Genomic DNA, 22,107 nt, shown 5'->3' on the forward strand with positions numbered 1-22,107 from the left:
AGTCAGGGGCTTGAACCCTGGTCTACTCAAAGAGCGTGTGCTACTGCACTCCCGCTCCTGACCACTCGGCTACGGAGGTTTTGAGGTCGATTTTCTGTTTTTCGAACGAAAAATCCAAGTTTCCGGGAGAAAGAAAGAAAAAAAAAAAAAAAAACTCCTACTTATGCCTGTTCTATTTTCTATTATTATATCAAGTTTGTCAATAAGCTTTAATGCTCTTCACTAAGTTTAATTATTCTTCTTTTCTTCTCTAGATGAGGTTTGTTAACTTAATAAGCCATAGTGAGGGATTTTTAATTTAAAATAAACATAAAACAGCATTATAATCTACAATATCAGTACAGAATTCACTTTCAAAATGGCAAATTTAATTTCTCAAAAAAAAAAAAAAAAAAAAAACATAATGTGTAAAGGTCTAGAAGTCTCATTTCAGGAAAAATATTGAATTTATTTAAAAGGTATAAAGTAACAACAAGACTAGTTATAAATGTAAAGAGATATTTTTATAGGAATAGACTCCAAGCTGTAAGTTTGAAAGTTTGGAAACCAGGCATTTGCATGGTGACTTGACTGATTGAAATGTTTAAGGTCTTAAAACGACCGAGCAAACTTAACGATGATGGGGACTTATTTTTTCCTTTTTTAGAATGATGCAGACAAAGGAACAAAAATTCAAATTAAAATAACTACAGTGTGAATTAAAAAAAAAAAAAAAATAGTCTTTACTCAGAGAGTAATCAATTAATGTAACAATTTACGACCTACCTTGTAGAATCAGATAGCGCTGGGTATTTAAAGAAGGATTAAATAATATTTGAAAAAGTAGATAAAGTATAAAAGAAAGATTTTTTAATTTCCTTTTTATGTGTTTATTTTTTATTGTAAATACTATAAAACCTTTTGTTTTCTGTATCATTCTACCATTTTTAAGTTAATACTAATAAAGGTAACTTTCACTCTCCTTAGGCCATTGTTTTTACATTGGACAAAAGTAAAATCAATGAAATCAGTGATAATAAAAATACTGCAAAGTATTGTTATTATTTTGATTAACTGATTTACTAATATATCAATTACTTTTACTGATAATATAGTAACAAAACTTATGAAAAATTTTTGTGCGTAACTTGTTAACAAATGATTAAAAAAAACATAACATTTAACATGAATGTACTTAAACATGATTGTTAAATTATCAGCTTCACCACCAATAAAGCTTCATGTACTGTCTGTCTGTCAGATCAAAAGGACTGCACAGTTCTTTCCTGATGCTTTTCTTATATTACTATTCAAAAAGTGTATCATTCAACTATAACCTGTTATTACTTGGCATGGGCAGATCCAGAGGTTGGTGGAGGTACTTACAATATATATCTTATTAAATTTTCTGAATTTCAAGGGAAATTGGAAATTCAGTATTACCAGTGACACATGATGCAAGAAAGCAAGCATATACAGCATCAGCATAAAAAAAAGAAAAAAAAAAGAAAAAGCTTACATTTTACATTTTATCCATCCCTTCTAAATTTGTCTAGTTCTTCCTTGAATTTATTCAAACTACCCACCTCCTCTACACTACATAGGGAATTTGATCCAACTATCAACCACCCACTGGCTGAAGGCAAATTTCCTCACATCTACCCTGCAACAATCCTTACTCAACTTCAATTTACCCCCTCACGTGTAGCCTGAGAAGGATGAAGGATTCCATCAGCACTGACCTTACTCAATCTATTCAAAGCCTTAAACACCTCAAATGGATCTTCTTACAGATGCCTAGTCTCCAGGTGCAGTCTGCAGAACTGAAGCTTTTTCAGGTAACAGTACCCTTTTGTTCCTCTTCTCTGTCCAAATTCCAACAGATCCATGTCCTTACTAAAATGAGGCCTCCAGATCTGTATGCAGCTCAAGATGTGGTCTGACCACTGTCCCATAAAATGAGATAACTACCTCCTTATTCCTTGCTAGCAAAATTCATGAGTTGTCCTGGCAGCTTGTCTGCCAGGACGCTTTTGGAGCCTTTGTGTCATCTTCAATTTTATATCTGACTTTTATACCCCCTACACAATACACAATTGCCCCCACGTCTTTTTCATTCTCCACAACCCTGAATGTGGTACCTCAGATTAACAGTTGATATGTTAATCTGGCCTCCATAGCTGAGTTGTCAGGAGAAGGAGTGCAGTAGCATGCACTCTTTGAGTAGACCGGGGTTCAAGCCCCTGACTGCTAAATACGGTCGATCTGCCAACCCGCACTGGACCAGCATGGCAGATTATGATCCATTTCCATCAACATGAATTGTTGAGGAGGCTTCCATCCTGCAGAGGATTGATAATGGCTGCAGTTTACTTTAATTTTATCTATCACTTCTAAATTTGTCTAGTTCTTCTTTTATGCAAGGTGGGTAGCAGTAATCTCGGATTACTGCTACCCATATGAAATAACTTGCATTTGTCAATGTTAAACTTCAATTGCCACTTCTCAGCCCATCTACCTAATTTATCTACATCTTGTTGCCATACAATACCCTGATTATTGTCATTAATCATCTTGCCAAACTTTGTATCATCTTCAAACTTAGATATCTTCAAACTGTGATTGTGAAGACTATGACAAAAGCCTCTACATGCAAATGGAATGGGCAAGTAAGCGTCAATGCCTTATTATGGGTGATTTCAATTTGCCTCTAATTGATTGGAGTAAATGGGAAGGAAACTCGACATGGGGAACAAAATTTTTAAATCAACTAGATGACTGTTATTTGTATCAACATGTCAGGGAAAGTACTAGAGAAAAGAATATCCTAGACCTCATCATCACACATGAATCAGATGACATAACAGGGCTGACAGTAGAGGAACCAGTAGCAGGAAGTGATCACGGAGTTCTACGGTGGATGATGACGAGAGAGGTAGCAGAAGTAAAAGGCAAAGGAATGGGTTTTAATTTCAGAAAAGGAAATTACGATGCCTTAAGGTACTACATGGCCTCTATTAACTGGGTAGATATCGCGCAGAGAATGAATACAATTGAACTGTGGTACGCTTTTAAAACATTAATCACAGATGCCTTGAATGCGTATATACCATTAAAAAAATACTCCACGAGAAGGGTTCCAAGTTGGATGAATAGTGAAGTTGCCACATTACTTGAGCAAAAAAAGGTGGCATGGAAACGTTACAGAGCAATAAAAAGTACTGAAGCCTATAACAGCTACAAGGTGATGTGTAATAGAGCCACAGAAAAGGTTCGACAGGCAAAGGCAGTTTATGAGAAATCACTAGCAAACAGAGCAAAGAGGGGGGATAAAGAATTCTTCACATATATAAATGCCAAGAAGAGCAGGACAAACCAGATCGGACCTTTACGTAAGGGAAAGGGGATAGTAATAAATACACCAGCTGCCGTTGCAGATGAACTCAACAGTTATTTTGCATCGATATTTACAAATGAAAAGCCTTTTGTGGCAATGGGAAATTGTGGGAGCGAAGTTAAAAAATATGTAATTAATGATATTGAAATTTCGCAAGATTATTTAATGAAAAAACTTTCAAGCCTACAGACTAGTAAGGCTCCTGGAGTTGATGGAATATACCCTATAATCTTGAGAGAGGCGGCAAGCGAGTGCATTGAACCACTGAGGCTGGTTATGTGAGCATCACTAGACTCTGGGGAGATTCCCTTGGATTGGAAAAGTGCAAATGTATCTCCCATACATAAGGGTGGCTCTAAAAGTGAAGTGGGAAATTATCGACCTGTCAGTCTGACTTCAGTAGTAGGGAAAATCATGGAGGCATTGATCAAGGGTGGAATTCAGGATCATTTGGATCGAATTGAAATTCTCAAGGATACTCAGCATGGTTTTGTAAAGGGAAAATCATGTTTAACAAATCTGGTTCGCTATTTCGAAAGGGTCACTCACGAGCTGGATTTAGGGAATAATTTCGACATTGTTTATTTAGATTTCAGCAAAGCTTTTGACTCAGTCCCACATGAGCGGTTGCTTTATAAGCTGGAACAGGTTGGAATCACTGGGAAAATCCTTAGATGGATAGAAGGATGGCTTCAGGGCAGGAGGCAGAGGGTTGTGATAAATGGCTATTCCTCAGATTGGGTTGATGTAAGAAGTGGGGTTCCCCAAGGATCAGTATTAGGACCACTGTTGTTTTTAATTTTCATAAACGACATTGATGAAGGGATAGAGGGCGTGATGTCTAAATTTGCAGATGATGTTAAAATTGGTAGAGTAGTTAATGATCACTGTCAAGCTGAGCTTCTTCAGAGAGACCTAGATAGACTTCAAGAATGGTCAGAAAAATGGCAGCTGTGCTTTAATCCAACAAAGTGTAAGGTATTACACCTGGGAAACAGTAATCCCAAAATAACTTATTCACTTGGTGGAGTTCAACTAAAGCCAGTACTGGAGGAAAGGGACTTGGGTGTTACGATACGGTCAGACATGAAATTCTCTGAGCATTGTAAACAGGTTGCAAGGAAGGCCCATGGTGTCCTATCGATGATCTATCGAACTTTTGCAAGTAGAGATAGGGACGTGATAATCCCATTATATAAGGCCTATGTTAGACCACACTTGGAATACTGTGTTCAAGTATGGAGACCGCACCTAAAGAAAGACATCGAGCTTCTTGAAAGGGTGCAAAGAAGGGTAACTCGCCTGGTGAGATCGGCAAAAGGGCATCCTTATGAAGAAAGACTTCGAATATGTGGGCTGCAGAGTTTGGAAACTAGACACCTTAGAGGAGATTTGATTGAGGTGTTTAAGGCTCTGAGAGGCATCAGTAAAATGAATGAGGACAAAATTTTCAAGATTATAAATGATGCTAGAACTAGGGGACATAAATTCAAGTTACGCGGGGAAATATTTAGATTGGACTGCAGGAAGTTTTATTTTAGCCAGCGAGTTATAAATTACTGGAATAAGTTGCCTTCATGGGTGGTAGAGGCCGACAGTTTGGGGAAATTCAAAGGTCATCTGGATAGTACTTTCGGGTAAGGGAAGCGCATAGGATGATAGGATTAATTTCCTTTTTATTTAATTTTTAATTTCATTTTATTATTTTTATTAATTATTATTATTATTTATTTATTTAATTTTTGTTTTTATCATTGTTTTGTTCGGATTTTTTTTTTTTTTTTTTTTCTGGCTGGTGCAGCATAAGCCATAGGCTTTCTTGCACCATACGGCCGTTACTAATACTAATACTAATACTAAGGCCTGACATGGTTTAATCAGCACCAGTAACAAATACTGAAAACAACAATGGGTCCAGAACAAACCTGGGGGCTCTGCTAATACTTTTGTCCAAGAGTCCAAAACAATAACTTGCCCTTAATGCCATACTGCTGCAATCTGTATAGTAGCAGTCTTATAACAGTATCTAAAGCTTTTCTGAAATCCAAGTGTACGATGTCAAAATTATTTTTTGCATCCAGTTCCTTTGTTACTGTGTCACAGTATCCAATCAGACTTGTCAGATAAGATCACCCCTCAACAAATCCATGTTGTGACTGCACTTAAGTGACTCCATTATTTTCCCTAGAACAGAAGTTGACAGGACTATAATTATTCATGTCACCTTTTGATCCACCTTTGTGAATTGGGACATCATTTGCACATTTACAGTCTGCACACCTCTCCCGAATTCAAGGATGTTCTCATATTCATGGCTAAAGGTTTGCTTACCTCTTTTGATGCCTCCTTTGATATAACTGGATAGATCCCATTCAACTCAAGTGCTTTTTTTGATATAATTTCAACAATTTCTCTTCCACTTTCCACTCAGTTATAACAAAATCATTTAGGTGTAGTAACATCATCAGTTAGTCCCATTGCATACAACTAAAAAACTCTCAAAGCTCGTTATAGTCACCTTTAAAAAGCAAAAGCCCTTCCCTTTTTTTTTTTTTTTTTTTTTGATTTGGTAGTTGTTGGCGCATCGGCTTCTGTGGCCATATTGCACTTCCCAAGGTTTTTGCAGTACTTTGATCCAAGCCCGAGGCGGGAATCGAACCCGCGACCTTTGGGTTGCCAGGCAGGTACTTTACCCACTCGGCTAGCCCGGTCGGCTTGTCCTTCCCTATCCCTTTGACAGTAGTTAAATTGGCTAATGTAAAGAAAGCCAACAAGAGAACCACGGGAAGCTTCAGGACACTTAGCTGTCAAAAGCGTTTCCTGGTACCACAGCTTCTCCCTGCATTCTCGGTAAACAGATGGTGCGTGTTATCAGTAGTGGCAATAGAAGTCGATAACGATGTATTGATTAGTTTTTTCTTAATATTAAAAGCAGATTATTGGAGTTCATGAGTGGGCTGAAATTTACTTATGGGTACATTCTCCAGACTGTCTCAGTCTTAGGGTGTTTATCCCTCTTCCCGCTGTTTTAACCTGATACAAAAATTACTTCTACAGACTGTGCATGTTATCGGTAGTTGCAGTAGAAGTTGTTTTCCTATTGGGTTAAAACAGCAAGAAGGGGGATAAACAACCTAAGACTGAGGCAGTCTGGAGGGTGTACCCTTCAAACTTAGATATTAGGCCGTAAGTAAATTTTAGCCGCGAAGGCTAAAATTTTTTAGCCTTCGCGGCTAAAATTTTAGCCGCGAAGGCTAAAACTCCAATAATTTGCTTTTAATAAGAAGAAAAAACTAATCAATACATCGTTACTGGCTTATACTGTCACTACCGATAACACACACCATCTGTTTACCGAGAATGCAGGGAGAAGCTGCGGTACCGGGAAATGCGTTTGACCACCAAAAGTTCCCTGTGGTTCTCGTGTTGGCTTTCTTCAACTTCACCGTTATATCTTTACGTAATTCCCACATCACTGTGAATACTGCTTAAGTGGGTCTTTTACCTGCAAATTCTTAATGCTTGAAAAATTACTGCTGATAATCAAATTAGTCTCTTGTTGCCTCTCTAACATGACTGTTTAGAAAATAATTAACCAAACAATTAACAAAAGTCTTGCTACTGTGTGAGTGACCAACATACAGGTCCAGTCAATATCTGGAAAGTTAAAGACCCCCATTATAAGACATTCTGATTTACTGCCTACTCTGTATATCTGTACAGTTGTTCATTATACTTATCGCAATCATTAGGCCTATAACACACCTACTCTAATTTTTGTTTTCCCTATTCTAATGTCACACAAAACTGAGTCAACATTGCACTGGCTATCCATGTCAACTGGATGCACTGCCTTAGATTTAATATTTCTCTTAACTATATTCTTCATAACCCACCTCTCCTGTCTTATCTGTCCTTTCTGGATACACTGTACTCCTACAATACAATTCTGAATGTTTGTTGTTGTTGTTTGTTATTTGGTTTTTAGGAGCATTAGCAACTAAGGCCATATTGCTTGGGGATATGCGGTGGTCATTGTTAGTTTGTTATTTGGTTTTTAGGAGCATTAGCAACTAAGGCCATATTGCTCCAGGATATGCGGTGGTCATTCCCTGACCTTTCTGCATCCTCCATATTTGGTGGTGACGGGCTCGAACCCCGGTCTAATCAAGAAGCGTGTGCTACACACTGCTGCTCCTTCCCACCTGGCTACGGAGGCGCCTAATTCTGAATGTGTGACACCATCTGTGTGACAGAGTCACACATCTATCTTTTATCTGTGTATCACTATGTCTCTGATATCCCCACAATGTCTGCATTTGATGACTTGACCAGTACCTTAAACACATCAAATTTATTTACTACGCTCCTAGCATTAGTGTACATGCAACTGTTTTTACTTTTAGTAACCCCAACACAGCCCATGTACTTTCTTGTCCCATAAGAGCCCCAGCACAGGTCTTGAAATCCAAGACATCCTTGCTTTCCAGGCTGTTGCATGTTCCAATAGAAGTAGCACAAGAGTCACTTTCACCTCTGCCTATTGTTAATCTGTTAGTGTATTCCCCCCCCCCCCAAGGCTAGAAGTTTTACAACCCACCTAACACTACCTTGATAACATCAGAATATACTCTTGTACTCCTATTTAAGTTTCCTATTCCTGCAGAAAGTCTCTTAATAAGCACAGACTGCACTGAGAAAAATTCTAACCAATGAGCCTTGCACAATCTCATCAGGGACAAATTGACTGACAAGACTCATCAAGTATTCCCTCTTATTGTGTCTGTGCAATGCAAACACTTTCAATTTCAATCCTAAATTGAGTTATTTTCTCAACATTGTCATCTACTTATTAATTAGATCCTCAGATCTCTTACTGGATTTCAGTGAATCCATAATTTGATACAGTTGTCTTTCTTCTTTGTTACAACAGCACAACCTAAAAACGTAGTGGGATCAAAATTAGTATGATTCAAGTTGAGATATGTAGAAACATGATAAATCAAGAATCATTGAAATATAAAACTATGGGAAGTACTTTAGGTAGATAATTTATTGAATGCCCCTTGTACTGAAGCAATCAGAAATAAAATGTACAGATATTCGTTGTATATCTGCAATTGTTTTTTTATTTATTTTATTTTTTTTCCAAAATGAGATTGATTCTTTAGCAATACCAAGCATCGATTTGACTTTTTATATAATAGCTAATTATATAAAAATTCGATTTAAAATCACTCCGATTTTTTTCCTCAGCTTATACAGGCAAAAATATCCAAAATGAATTTTGTCTTACTTGTATTTGGAATTTCATCTGCACCTGCTGGTGGGTTTTCAACTGTCCACCCATCTCCTCCATTAGCTGTTATAGTCCAATAATGAAGACCATCTATTTAACATAAAAAAATAAATAAATAAAAAGATACACACAGCATTATTTACGCAATGAATACACAAATGTTTAAAATATGATACACAATGTTTAAAATATGTGACCAATCAGCCAGAAGCTTCAGTTGATACAAATGCAGAGATCATGGAGTTAAAGGGGTGTGTGTGTGTGTGTGTGTGTGTGTGCATGCGCGCGTCTGGTTAACAGGCTTCTGTCTCACAGGAACCGACTTCAGAGTGCAAAGGGATTGTAGAGAATGCTGAGATGTCACATTTGATACCAATATCAACAACTAAATGACTTTGATAGAGGGTGGATTATTGGCCTTTGAGAGGGTGGATGGTCATATTGCGATGTACTTTTGACTTTTGCGATGTACTTTTGAACGTGGGCTTTTGACAATACTACAGTCGTCAGCAACAGTGGCTGCAGAGAGGTACGACTGCTTGTTGAATAGTGGAGTATCACGGAGGCCCATAGAACAGGAGGATCATCTTATTCATTTATACTGCACGGGTTTAAAGTGCACCTACAGCCATACTGGCTACCATCCATTTATCTATGACATCAGCTGGCTGCACCCAGTGCTGTAGTTGTAAAATTAGCAGAAGGTATACCCTGTGATTATTACGTATGCAGAGTATACTGTGCTTATTAATCAAATTCCAGAGGGTATACAGCATATACCACATATATATATATGTTTTAAATGAAGCAACAGTTTAAGATATTATTAATAATAAAAATAATAATAATGGACCTGGGACACTGCTATATGCAGAAAGTACCCAACGACCATAATTGCTACATAAGTTAGTGGTCGTGAAAGGCAATGTGCTAACGTTACGGTACTAGTAATGCTAAGCATGGAGAACGGAACAGAAATCGCTATCACGGTGAACAAAGAAGAGTGCTAAAATAAAGGAGAAGTAATAAGAAGTAATAAGAATAACTTAGTGCCATTTGTCCTGTGACCTCAGCACCTTTTTCAAGGGCCAGCCACCGAAATCAGAGGAGGAAGCGGCAATAAGTGGGTAAAGCCTCTATTTCTGACATGAAATACACGCCGCACGTGAAAAGTACGTAAAGTTAGTTAAAAAATTTTTTTTTAGTTTTAATTTTAATTATGAGGCGTGTGTATATTTCATGGCTGACCCGACAGAGGCTGGAAGTAAAGATTAAAAGAATAACAAGAATAAAAAGCAAGAAATGGGATAACTTACTGGGGTCGTGTAGATTGTGGCGATCTATACTGATGTGGAGAAATAAAAGGTTTAAACTGAATGTGGGCTACAGTATATGGTATAAACTGGTAACCCCTGGTGTAAGAAATCGGGAAAATTTGAAATTAAATAAATTAATTAAATAAGTTGGGCTAGTTATGAGTAATGTTGTATCTATCCCGTCACAGCCAAAACACAAGAGTGCACATTTGAATTAAGTAATTTGTAGACACATTATTACTTCTCCTTTATCTTAGCACTCTTCTTTGTTCACCGTGATAGCGATTTCTGTTCCATTCACCCTTTGTTCTCCATACTTATCGTTTCTAGTACCGTAACGTTAGCACATTGCCTTTCACAACCACTAACATGGTATGCAATGGGATGGTATGCAACGGTACGGCGTATCGGCACCTTTATTAACAGTGACATGCGACATCTGGATGCAGTGCACTTCGAAATTTGTAATATTCCGTAATTTTTTTTCACATGTTTATGTACTATTCAAATAAGCTTAAAATTATTTACTAAATTTGCATTTTTTACTGTCTATTTTTAAGATATTTTCTATATAAAACTGTATAACCATTTTTATAATTCTAAATTACTCGGTCAGGCCTCTGTTTAACAAAGTCCTTTTATAGTGAATTGTTTTGAATTCCCCTTGGAAGTTACATTTAAAATACTTTCCGTTGAGCGAAGAAAATTTTCATATAGCGAACGGATTAGGAGAGAATTAACTTGGTACGCACTGTTCACATTTCTGGCCTTCAGGCAATTAGTGCTGCTGCGCGAATTAAGAGCTAACGCATTCTACAACTTAGTGGTACCTGGTAAAACCTATCCAACCACCTGTCCCACATACGGAGGAGTCGCGCTAGTCAAGAGTGAGCAGATCAAGGTGTATTCCCAATGGGGTCTTGCCCACCTTCTACTGCAGTGGTGTCCAACCTTTTCCTGTACGGTGGCCATATTCAAAAAAATTCAGCTAGATTTCTTTAGTGTGTTATATTTTCCATATCTTGTTGCATGTAAAAGTAAAATTGAAATATTCGAAAATTTTATTAAGTACAATACACAATTACATTTACTGAAGAAAACATTTAATGAGAAAATTTTTTTGATAATTAACAAAATTTAAAATGCTGTTTTAGTTCACCTTCTTTGCGGGCTGTAGGTTGAACACCTTTGTGAATCAACCATAAGTGCCCCGTTCGAGAATTAGAAAAGTGATTTTCTTTTACCCCGGCAAATAACCATCTGTTGTTTCGCGGAAGTGCTTTATCCACATTATTCCGTAAAATTTCCTTATCTCTGTTTACATGGTCACAGTACCTGAATATCCAAATGCCACTGACATTTTGGACAGTTTCAAAAAAAAAAGTAAAGAAAAAATTAAAATTTAAGAACTAGTGACAATACTGATGACGAGAGAAGGAAAATGAGGACAACAAAGGTATTAATCCTTCTAAACATGAATTGCTGGCATTTGGTGAAAGTGAAGTTAGAAAATTGTAAATTAGGTTACAGTTAAATGAAAGAGATGCAATTCGTGGTTACCTAATTGATAAGGTTTCAGAAGAATTGAAGCATTTGATGAACGCACTGAGTACGATAACAATTTCATCGACTGAATGTGAACAAGGATTTTCACAAATGAATCTGATCGCCAGCCCAACCAGCGCTTCTTTGATGACAAAAACAGTTTCTTCGCTACTGTTTCTTAAAATTGTAGGCCCACTGCTGACCCGCTTCGATCCAGCAAAATATGTCGATTCGTGGCTGCTTTGGAAATGTCATTCAGCAACCGACACACACAAAGAGGAAGAAAAGAAGTCGGCATAGGACAGGGGTCGGCAACCTACGGCTCGCGAGCCACATGCAGCTCTTTTAATGTGTAACTGCAGCTCTTTAACTTTACAGCTCACATGAAGCACAATTTGAAATGGAGTTAGAGGACTTAAAAATCAAGGACATGTGGAGTGCAAGACTAAATGGCTTAAAACTGAAATTGAGGATTTGGAGAGGCAAAAGGCTGCCCTTGCAATTCTACACAAATGGACGGCAATAGATCAGTTTAAAATGCAGACCAAATTGTATTCGATGAGTGGAGTAGCGTACTGGACCCATATATAAATTTGAAAATATTTGCGTTTGGACTTCTCTCAATTTTTGGTTCGGCGTATTTCTGCGAGTAAATATTTTTGAACATGAACCATATTAAAAATTAATCAAGAAACCGTCGTCTGAATAATTTGAGCATGTTTAAAGTTCAGCATGTTTAATTACGACATACTCGCATGATGTTGGAAGACACTTGCTCAAGAAGTTCATCAGCAAAAGTCACATTAATTTGTACCTAATTGGATGTTTGTTACATTTTTTCAGTATTAAAAAATAATATTTCAAAAAATATATATATTTTTTAATAAACACCTTCCCACTCTATTCCATTTCTTAAACAAGTCTCGCCCCCCCCCCCAGCTTGAGCTGAGGTGCGGCTCTTCGGATTCTCTCTCTCTTTTTTTTAAAATTAGATCAAAAAAGGTTGCCGACCCCTGGCATAGGGTGTCGGATGAGAACTTAATAAAAATTTGGAATATTCTACAAAAAATTTTTATGAAATTATTTTTTACTTATTTTACTCACATTTTACTTATTTTTTTATATACTTGAATAATAAATTTATGCTTAATAAACTGTGTGTTAATACACTTAATTTGTTGTTCTTATTCTGAAAAAATTACTACTAAAGTAACAATATCAGTACTTTTCATATCCTTTTTAATTTTAAATTTTTCCTGATAGCAAAGAATGAGTACTGGCACCTATTTTTTTACAAAAAAAGCACTGTGTACATATATATATATAAAAGTCTTTCAAAAACCAGCAGGTATACGCTATTCTCCTAAAAAAATCTAGAGGATATATGGTGTATATCCTCCACTACAGCCCTGCTGACACCCCATCATCCATCAAATCATTGTATGCTGCAGTGCATACAAGCCATTATGTTGATTACCCCGTGATCACTGCCCATTGTTGACAGCGTCTGGAATGGTGATACACACGGGCCATCTGGGATACAGAATATCATGCAGCAGTTTTTAGCAATGAATCCTGCTTCTGCTTGGAGCCTGATAATCACCACATACACATGTGGAAACAACATGGTGAACACAGTGATCCTAGAATTCCCCTTGGAAGTTACATTTAAAATGGCCTGAAAGTTATGGCGTGGGTAGCAATCAGTATGGATAGTCGGTCACTGCTGGTGTTCATCAATGGCAATCTAACTGCTCAATGCTGTGTCACCAAGATTCTGGAAACCATCACTCTCTCCTTTCTTACCGGGGTGCCTAATGCCATTTTTCAGCAGGATAACTCGAACACATACTGCAAAGGTTTCCTCTGAGTGTCTTTGCAGTGTGGATATACTGTCTTGGCCAGCCAGGTCCCTGGATTTTTCCCCCATTGAGCACTTGTGGGCCATGATTGGACACCATCTACAGAGCCACCAATAGCACAGACCATGGATGTTTGGCAGAACCAGGTGCAAAAGGGTTGGTGGGAATTACTGCAGGAAGTTATCTGACACCAATATAACTCAATGTATCTGCAACTGTGGTGGATTTTTATCTATCCATTATAAGAATTATTTTATGTCTTTAAATGTGCTCACTCACACACACACACGTGCCTCTGTAGCCAGGTGGGCAGGAGCAGCAGTGCATAGCACACGGGGTTCGAGCCCATGACCACTAAATACAGAGGATGCGGAAAGGTCAGGGAATGACCACCACATATCCCCGGAGCAATATGGCCTTAGTTGCTAATGCTCCTAAAAATAAAAACCAAATAACAAAAAATAACACACACACTTGTGTCTGCAACTTTTATCATGTATTCCTTAACTCCTTGGCTATAATTACTCTACTAAATATCCTCTCTATTCCTGTTCTTTCAGGGTGCTGCAATTTCAATGCCACAGAGTGTAATTTGTGCATCTGTCCTTTAATAGAAATGTTAAAAAATACTATTCCTATCACAACCTGTGTTATATGTAAAATAATTTGGCAACAGATATTGCAAAGTTGCCACAAAGGAACCAAAACTCAGTTTGGCTCCAAACTCTTTGAATGTACTGAAAGACAAGAAAAGCTTGTGGAACAATAGTTGACACTGGGAGGTAATATCAGCAAACCAGCTTGGAATTCTTATGTGAATCAATAGTGTCACAGACCATGGGCACAATATTAAAAAATATATACAGTAGGCCCTCGATTTAACGGAGTTTGGATTTAAAGGACAAAAAATTTCTGTCCTAAAGGAAAAATTTAGAATCTATTTATATCTGATAGCATCACACATCAGACAGCACATCTGCCTGATGTACGATGTTATCAGACAGAAGTGCTGAAAATTCCTTCTAATGAAATAAAGGCTTTTTACTGCTAGATAATGCACCTGCTCACCCTAATGCTGTGAGGTTAGTTAGCAGGGATGGGAGAATTAAATGTGTTTTTCTGCCTCCTAACACTACTTCACTGATACAGCCGATGGATAAGGTGTAATTGTTGCATGTAAGAGGTTGTATAAGAAGTTTTTGAAAGAGGTGATGGTTGTTTTGGAAGAAACAGAAGAAGATACAAGAGGCAGAAGAGATACAAGATACACTCAGAACACTGAAAAATTTACATGCATACAACATCAGATCTGCTATCTTCAACTCAGCAGCTGTGTGGAAAGATACGAAGATTACCACCTTAGCCAAGATATCGACAAGGAATATTACAACTTTCTGAAAGTGATAAAGACCAAGAAACCTATAGGGAAAAAGAAATCCAAAGAAGAAAAAATTAAGTCAAGAAACACTTGTTATGATGAACCAAAGACAACAAATGAAGAGCAAGATAAGCACTGACAAGGAGAAAATTGAGTATACTGAGTTATGCAAAGCCATCAGAAAGAGACCCAGAGAGGACATATGAAGATTTAACACAAGAAAAGTAGAACAAGCATTAAGGGAAAACAAAGGACTTAAATCAGCAGCCATGAGCAGTAATACAGAAGGACAAATGATGCTGAAACTGAAGAATAGCGATGGTGTACTTATAAGTAGCAGAGAAGACATAATTCAAATAGCAGAAGACTACTAGAGAGAATTATACAAGGAGTGAGGGAATGCTAGCAGTGGGGAAGATGGATCGCAAATTAGTAACACATACGACATACCCAATATTCTTCCTGATGAGGTAGAACATGCATTGAAGAAAATGAAGAATCAGAAAGCCGCGGAGAAGATGTTGTCTGCAAATTTTTATATTGTTCCCTTTATCGACGTTGTTTATGAAAACGAGAACTAACAGTTCAAAAATCGATCCTTGGGGCACCTTACTTCTGATGTGACACCAATCCGAAGAATATCCATTAGTCACAACCCTATGCCTTCTCTCCTGCAGCCACCCTACAATCCATCTTAAAATCTTTCCAGTAATCCCAACATGTTCGAGTTTGTACAGTAACCTCTCATGTGGGACTGAGTGAAATGCCTTGCTAAAATCCAAATAAACATTGAAATTGTTCCCTACATCCAGCCCATGAGTAACTGTCAAAATAGATTACCAGGTTAGATTTTCCCTTAAAAACACCATATTGTGTCCTTCAGAATGCCATTTCAATCTAAATGTCCCTGGATTGCACTCTTGACTGCCTCTAACATTGAAGCCAGAGAATCCAATGATGCTCTAATGATTACCCCCAGTGGTTCACCACACTCTCTGGTCATCTACCTCAAAATCACTGATTATAGCCATCACCTCCAGAAGCCTTACTTGCCTTTAGGCTAGAAAGTTTTTCTAATAGTTATCTATAATTTCAAATAGCTTAGCCTCACTCATACAGCCTCTCCTCAGTATGAAGGATCTTCCATCAGTAAAGACTGATGCAAAGTATCTATTCCATTCATCAGCAAAATCAGCTAGTGATTTTGCTGATGAATGGACTGGTTATCTAAGACTTTTCTCACACCCAGAACACAATTTGAATCATTTTCTTCTTTGTGTTCACAGACATACATGAAAAACTCCTTGTTCCTGTTCTTTGTTCTCTTAGCCAGTGGTTTCTCATACTCAGCCTCAGCCACACTAACCTTATCTGTGGTACTATTACAGATTAACTCAGTGGTTTCCAACTAGGGTGCCGCAACAACATTCCAGGGATGCCACATAATTTGGGTGTAAGTTACTTAAACTTATTTATTTTTTAAAATTTATATATTTATTTCATTATAAAAAGGTATACGGTATCTTTTTAATTTTGTGGTGATCTATAATTGATGTTTATTTAGTACTTCTATATAATGAATAAAATTATTATATATATATATATATTATTTGAAGATTCAATGCGCGAGGCATAATCTGATATGGGTTTAAATTAACTATATAATATTGGTGTAGATACACCATAGTTTACCCATAAATTAAACTATGTATGTAGTGTGAAGGCATTGTTTTTAATTGTATCTCATATTGTGGGCTACCTTCACAATAAGATACCAGATATTGCACTACTTCGAATAAGTAACGCTTCTCTAGTAGAGAAGACTACTGTTATTTATTCTCACTGGATACCACCACCCATCAGGTGATCGTTGTTGGTATGCAGCGTACCAACAACAATCACCTGATCGGGCCTACTAAGTGACTGAACACTATTGTGTTCGTGCTCTTCCAGTCATCTGAGTATGCACAGCCTATTTAGTTTAGTTAATTCCATTCCTAACATTTTATGTTATGTTTACATTTCTGTACATATGTATGTACCTTTCTTGATGAAGAATGGGTTTGTTACCCTGAAAGCTTCTTTGTTGTATTAAAAACTTAAATTTATTTTAGTTACCACTTCCACTGGCTCTACTGTATTTTCTTCTTCTAAAACATGGAAGCCAATGCCACAGGCCCATTCTCTTTTATTACACACACAAAGCACAAAGAATCAGATCTAACATGCAGAAAATTGAGTAGGGGTGCCACAAAATAAAATAAATTACTTACAGGTGCAGTTATTTAAAAAAGGTCGAAAACCACTGGATTAACTTGTAGCTTCCATACTTTTCAATACTCTGTAACTTCCCCGTGCTTATCTTTTTCTCTTCTATTAGAATGAACTGCTCCATATTGATCCTTGGACTTCCTCCTCACACTATATTTTCTTAATGGTGTGTGTGTGTGAAGAAGTGTAAAGGTTTAGTTTAATCATATTGAATCTACGGTATACACCAGAAGTGAATTCCACGAAATGGAAAACATTTTAAAAATAAGAAATTAAAAGGCGACCAGAAAGGTTACATTGCAGTGTTTTTCACAATTTCAGTGTCTTCGTCAGAGGCCATCCACCAAAATTATGAGAAAGACAGCAATACTTTTGCTTCTGTTTCCAACATGTTCTGTATGCTACGGTGCACGCGTTCAGTATAGACATGTTAAGAAAGAAATTTGAAATTTTGGGTAAGAATAAGGCCAAATAAAGTCTAATAAATGTAATACATACAGATAATGGATGACTTTACAGAAGCAAATAAAAAGAATTGTAAAAATGAAGAAATGAAGTCGGAATACGTACAAAGAAAGGAACTTACCATTGCTATCTAAGACTGTAACTGAACAAAAGACCGAGGTGGCGGGGTGCCGGCATATTTATGTATGGGTACGCTAGCAGTATTAGAAAATGGCGCAAAAAAAAAAAAAAATTCATGGCATGGTGTCTGTAAGCTTGTTGCATGTATAAATTGAAATGTAATATGTAGTGATGAATGCTATTAAAAAAAAAAAAAAAAAAAAAAACCATACACACCAAGTTTGTAAATACACTAGGCCTCTGTGTCTTACACCTTAAAAAACGTTTACCCACCAATTGGCCTAACATAGTGTATTAACCATGTATATAATTTAATTGAATTTAATTAAATTTATCTTCATTGCATTATCTATCTATCATTTTTCTCTCACTCATGCAACTGACTTTAAATACATGACGTACTCACTGCCAGACCTTCGTTCAGGGTCCTATCTATAGGAACGGGTTTGCTACCCCAAACTACCCGAGCCCAACCATTTACCTCTACTTCATTTATCTTTCTGCTTTACCTGTCCCTACTTTTTATGTCCTGTGAGCCATTAGTTTATTGAACACAATATGCAGGATACTACCTTCTTACTTTACCAAATCTAATTTTCACCTTAACAAAGTTTAGCTGCTTTTCACCACTACTTTGTAAGCTATTATGTATCTCTCAACTATCCTGGGCAGTTTGGGCACCATGTATTTAATAGTGTTCACCACCATACCTGTCCCTACTTTTTATGTCCTGTGAGCCATTAGTTTATTGAACACAATATGCAGGATACTACCTTCTTACTTTACCAAATCTAATTTTCACCTTAACAAAGTTTAGCTGCTTTTCACCACTACTTTGTAAGCTATTATGTATCTCTCAACTATCCTGGGCAGTTTGGGCACCATGTATTTAATAGTGTTCACCACCACATATTGCATTTCAATTTATACATGCAACAAGCTTACAGGACACCATTCCATGAATTTTTTTTTTTTTTTCACACCATTTTCTAACGCCAGGTACTGTTAGTGTACCCATACATAAATACGCTGGCACCCCGCTACCTCGGTCTTTTGTTCAGTTACAGTCTTACATAGCAATGGTAAGTTTCTTTCTTGGTACCTATTCCGACTTCATTTCTACAATTCTTTTTACTTTCTTCTGTAAGGTCATCCATGATCTGTATGTATTACATTTATTAGACTTTATTTGGCCTTATTCTTACTGCAAAATTTCAAATTTCTTTCTTAACACGTGTATACTGCACATGTGCACCGTAGCATACAAGAACATGTCGGAAACAGAAGCAAGGGCATTGCCGTCTTTCTCATAATTTTGGTGGATGGCCTCTGACGAAGACACTGAAATTGTGAAAAACACTGCAATGTAACCTTTCTGGTCGCCTTTTCATTTCTTATTTTTAAAACATTTTCCATTTTGTGGAATTCACTTCTGGTGTACACCATAGATTCAATATGATTAAACTAAACCTTCTTTACACTTTCTTCATACTATATATATGTATACACATTATAGCTGTAGGGTATATTTTGCTAAAGCAGTGTCTCTGATCCATAATCAACACTATCTTCCTTTTCATACTCTCCAAACTTGATGATTACTTAGCTTCTTAATATTATGCTTTTATTATATATATAATAAAAGAATAATAGTATTAAGAAGCTAAGTAATCATAGAGGGTGGAGAGTAACAGTACGAAGAGGAAGATAACGTTGATTATGGATCAGGGACACTGCATTAGCAAAATGTACCCTATAGCCATAATGTATATATATATATATATAATTAGATTTAAATAATGTTAGAAAAGGAATATTACATAATAAAAAAAGGAGGGTACAGCACACATCAGGGGCAGCAAAACGCATAATCCTCTACATGATGCTTGAAATATAATCATATAAATTAGAATAAAGTTATATAATGAAATAAAATAATGCCAGCAGTACGGCAAGACAAGAGCGAAAAAACAAAATTAAACTTAAATTCAAATTAAACAGGAAGGGAAGAGAAATGTAACAAGAGTAAAAATATTGCAGCGAAAACTGTAAATTAATTTAGAAAATTTAAATATACAAATAATCATTCTTCGAAATTTAAAAGCCAATTAAATGAAATTTAGCGGTGCCCCCTCTGATGGGCACCAGGTCCAAATTTATGTGAAATATCACCAAACAGAGATTTAAACTGCTACAACAAAACCAAACAAAACAAAAATAGACTGACCATTATGCCCCATCTCAACAGAGGACCACAAGGCCAATAATGGTCAGGGAATCGCTGCATTTCGAACGCTAAACAAATCACCGCAAAGGAGAAACGATCGCAAGATCAGTCCGCCACACCGATCCCCAGATCGAATCGCCAATGCAGGGAATTGAACAGCGGTGGTCCTGATGCAGCGAAAATCAAAGATAGAACAGACATTAGCACTCCAGTGCAAAGCCACACTACTGACAAAAGCAAATTTAACCCGTTTATATAAATGAATAATGAACTATAGATGGCAGTACAGGCGCAGCGTTAGCAATTCGCCCAATACTATCATGTGACATAATTAGATTTAAATAATGTTAGAAAAGGAATATTACATAATAAAAAAAGGAGGGTACAGCACACATCAGGGGCAGCAAAACGCATAACTGCTGGCATTATTTTATTTCATTATATAACTTTATTCTAATTTATATGATTATATATATATATATATATATATATTCATAGCTTCTGTGATTATTGCTTTAAAGGTATTCCATGATTCTAGTTTATTCACCCTCTCCTCTGCAATCCACCCAATTTAGATGTCACATAGCATCTTAAACTACGTTAGTCCCATTTTCTGAAATTAAAACCAGTGCCTTTACCTTTAACTACTGTAACATCTTTCATCATCTTCCACTACTTGCCAATGGCTCCTGTTCTTCAAGCGCTATGATGTCGTCTGATTTGTGAGTAATGATGAGGTCAAGAATATTTATACCCCTAGTATTTTCTCTAATATACTGGTACAAATAATGATAATCTAATTTATTTAAAAATTTTGTTCCTATGGTGAGTTTCCCTCCCACTGTGATCTAAACATGGAATACAGTTTTATTCTTGAGTATGTACTCCTTTGTCTGCCTATCTCTATTGTACTTCAGATTATCTTAATTTTTGACTCTGGAGAGCCGTGTTAACAGATGCTAGTTTGGCATATTTCCATTTATATACATCTACAATATGTTATTTTACCATGTTACTGTTCTTGAATTTTTTATTAGTCTCTGGCTTAATGCCATTAAGGCAAGGGTTCCCACACTGTGTGCCATGGCAAACTGACAGGGGTGCCACGGAATATTTTAAATTTTTGTGGGAAACACAGCAATACTTGACACCTGTCGGACACCGTGCAAACTACTAGCTCGAGGTAGTTCACAGTTTCAACATTACTTATTAAGTTGTTTGGACCTAACTATTTAATAAACGTAACTGTTAAGTATTTCTTTTGGCCTAGGGGCACAGTAAAAAAAATAGAGAGACTAAGGGTGCCGTGAACCGAGAAAGTTTGGGAACCTCTGCATTAAGGGTTCCTGTGCCTATAATTTGCATTTTGCCATTTTTTTTTTTTTCCTGGTACATTAAATTAAAGATCATATGAGACTATAATATAATGACTGTATGAACTAGCAATACTATAGTGATTTGCTGTTGTCATTTGATATAATCTGTGTTGACTCGGATGCATGAGGAAAAACTTTTCACAGTTACCCCTCGCTTGTGGCCCGCCCACATATTAGCATTAGTAGAGGCATATGATGCAAGCTTATACAGCATCAGCCACAAGAGAAAAAAAAAAAAAAAATCCTTCCCATTTCACTCCAAATGTCTGTCTAGTTCTAACGTGAATTTAATTAAGCTGTCAACTCCACAATGACAGATGGAAGTTTGTTTCGGCAATCAACCAAACGCTGGCTAAAGGCAAACTTCCGCACATCTATTCTACAACAGTTGTTCCTCAATTTGAATTTATGACCCCTCAGATGATTAATCTTGGGAAGAGGAAGAATCCCATCACCATTGCTCAAACCATTCAAGGTCTTATATACCTCAATCAGATCACCTTGCAGGTGCCTAGTCTCCAGACACTGCAATTTGTGAAACTTAAACCTTTCTTCATAAAAGCAACCCTTTATTCTATTCACTGATCTCATTGCCCTTCTCTGTACTCGTTCCAGCAGCTCTACATCCTTCTTGAAATGAGGCCTCCAGGCCTGTATACAGTACTCTAGGTGTGGCCTGACCATTGCCTTATACAAGGGGATAATCACCTCCTTATCCCTGCTAGAAAAATTCCCATATATCATTGACAAGACACCATGAGCTGCTACTCTTGCAGAGACCACCTGCACTGCTCAGAAAACTTCATATCTGACTGCACAATTACCCCCAGGTCTTTTTCATTCTCTACTATCCTGCGTGCAGTACCACACAG

At 36.9% G+C, this 22,107-nt stretch overlaps 1 protein-coding gene across 1 annotated transcript in view; it reads right to left on the reverse strand.

Moving 5' to 3' along the window:
- LOC150076299 (F-box only protein 44-like) overlaps positions 1 to 22,107 on the reverse strand; it is an 85,800-nt gene that overhangs the window by 60,202 nt on the left and 3,491 nt on the right. The window contains exon 2 of the mRNA XM_090387120.1: positions 8,673 to 8,765. Coding sequence (XP_090243246.1) covers positions 8,673 to 8,765 — 93 coding nt within the window. The remainder of the gene's footprint in view (positions 1 to 8,672; positions 8,766 to 22,107) is intronic.

This window comes from Mastigoproctus giganteus, chromosome 13 (genome assembly GCF_048544385.1).
Source record: "Mastigoproctus giganteus isolate SK-2022 chromosome 13, ASM4854438v1, whole genome shotgun sequence".
Taxonomy (NCBI): domain Eukaryota; kingdom Metazoa; phylum Arthropoda; class Arachnida; order Uropygi; family Thelyphonidae; genus Mastigoproctus; species Mastigoproctus giganteus.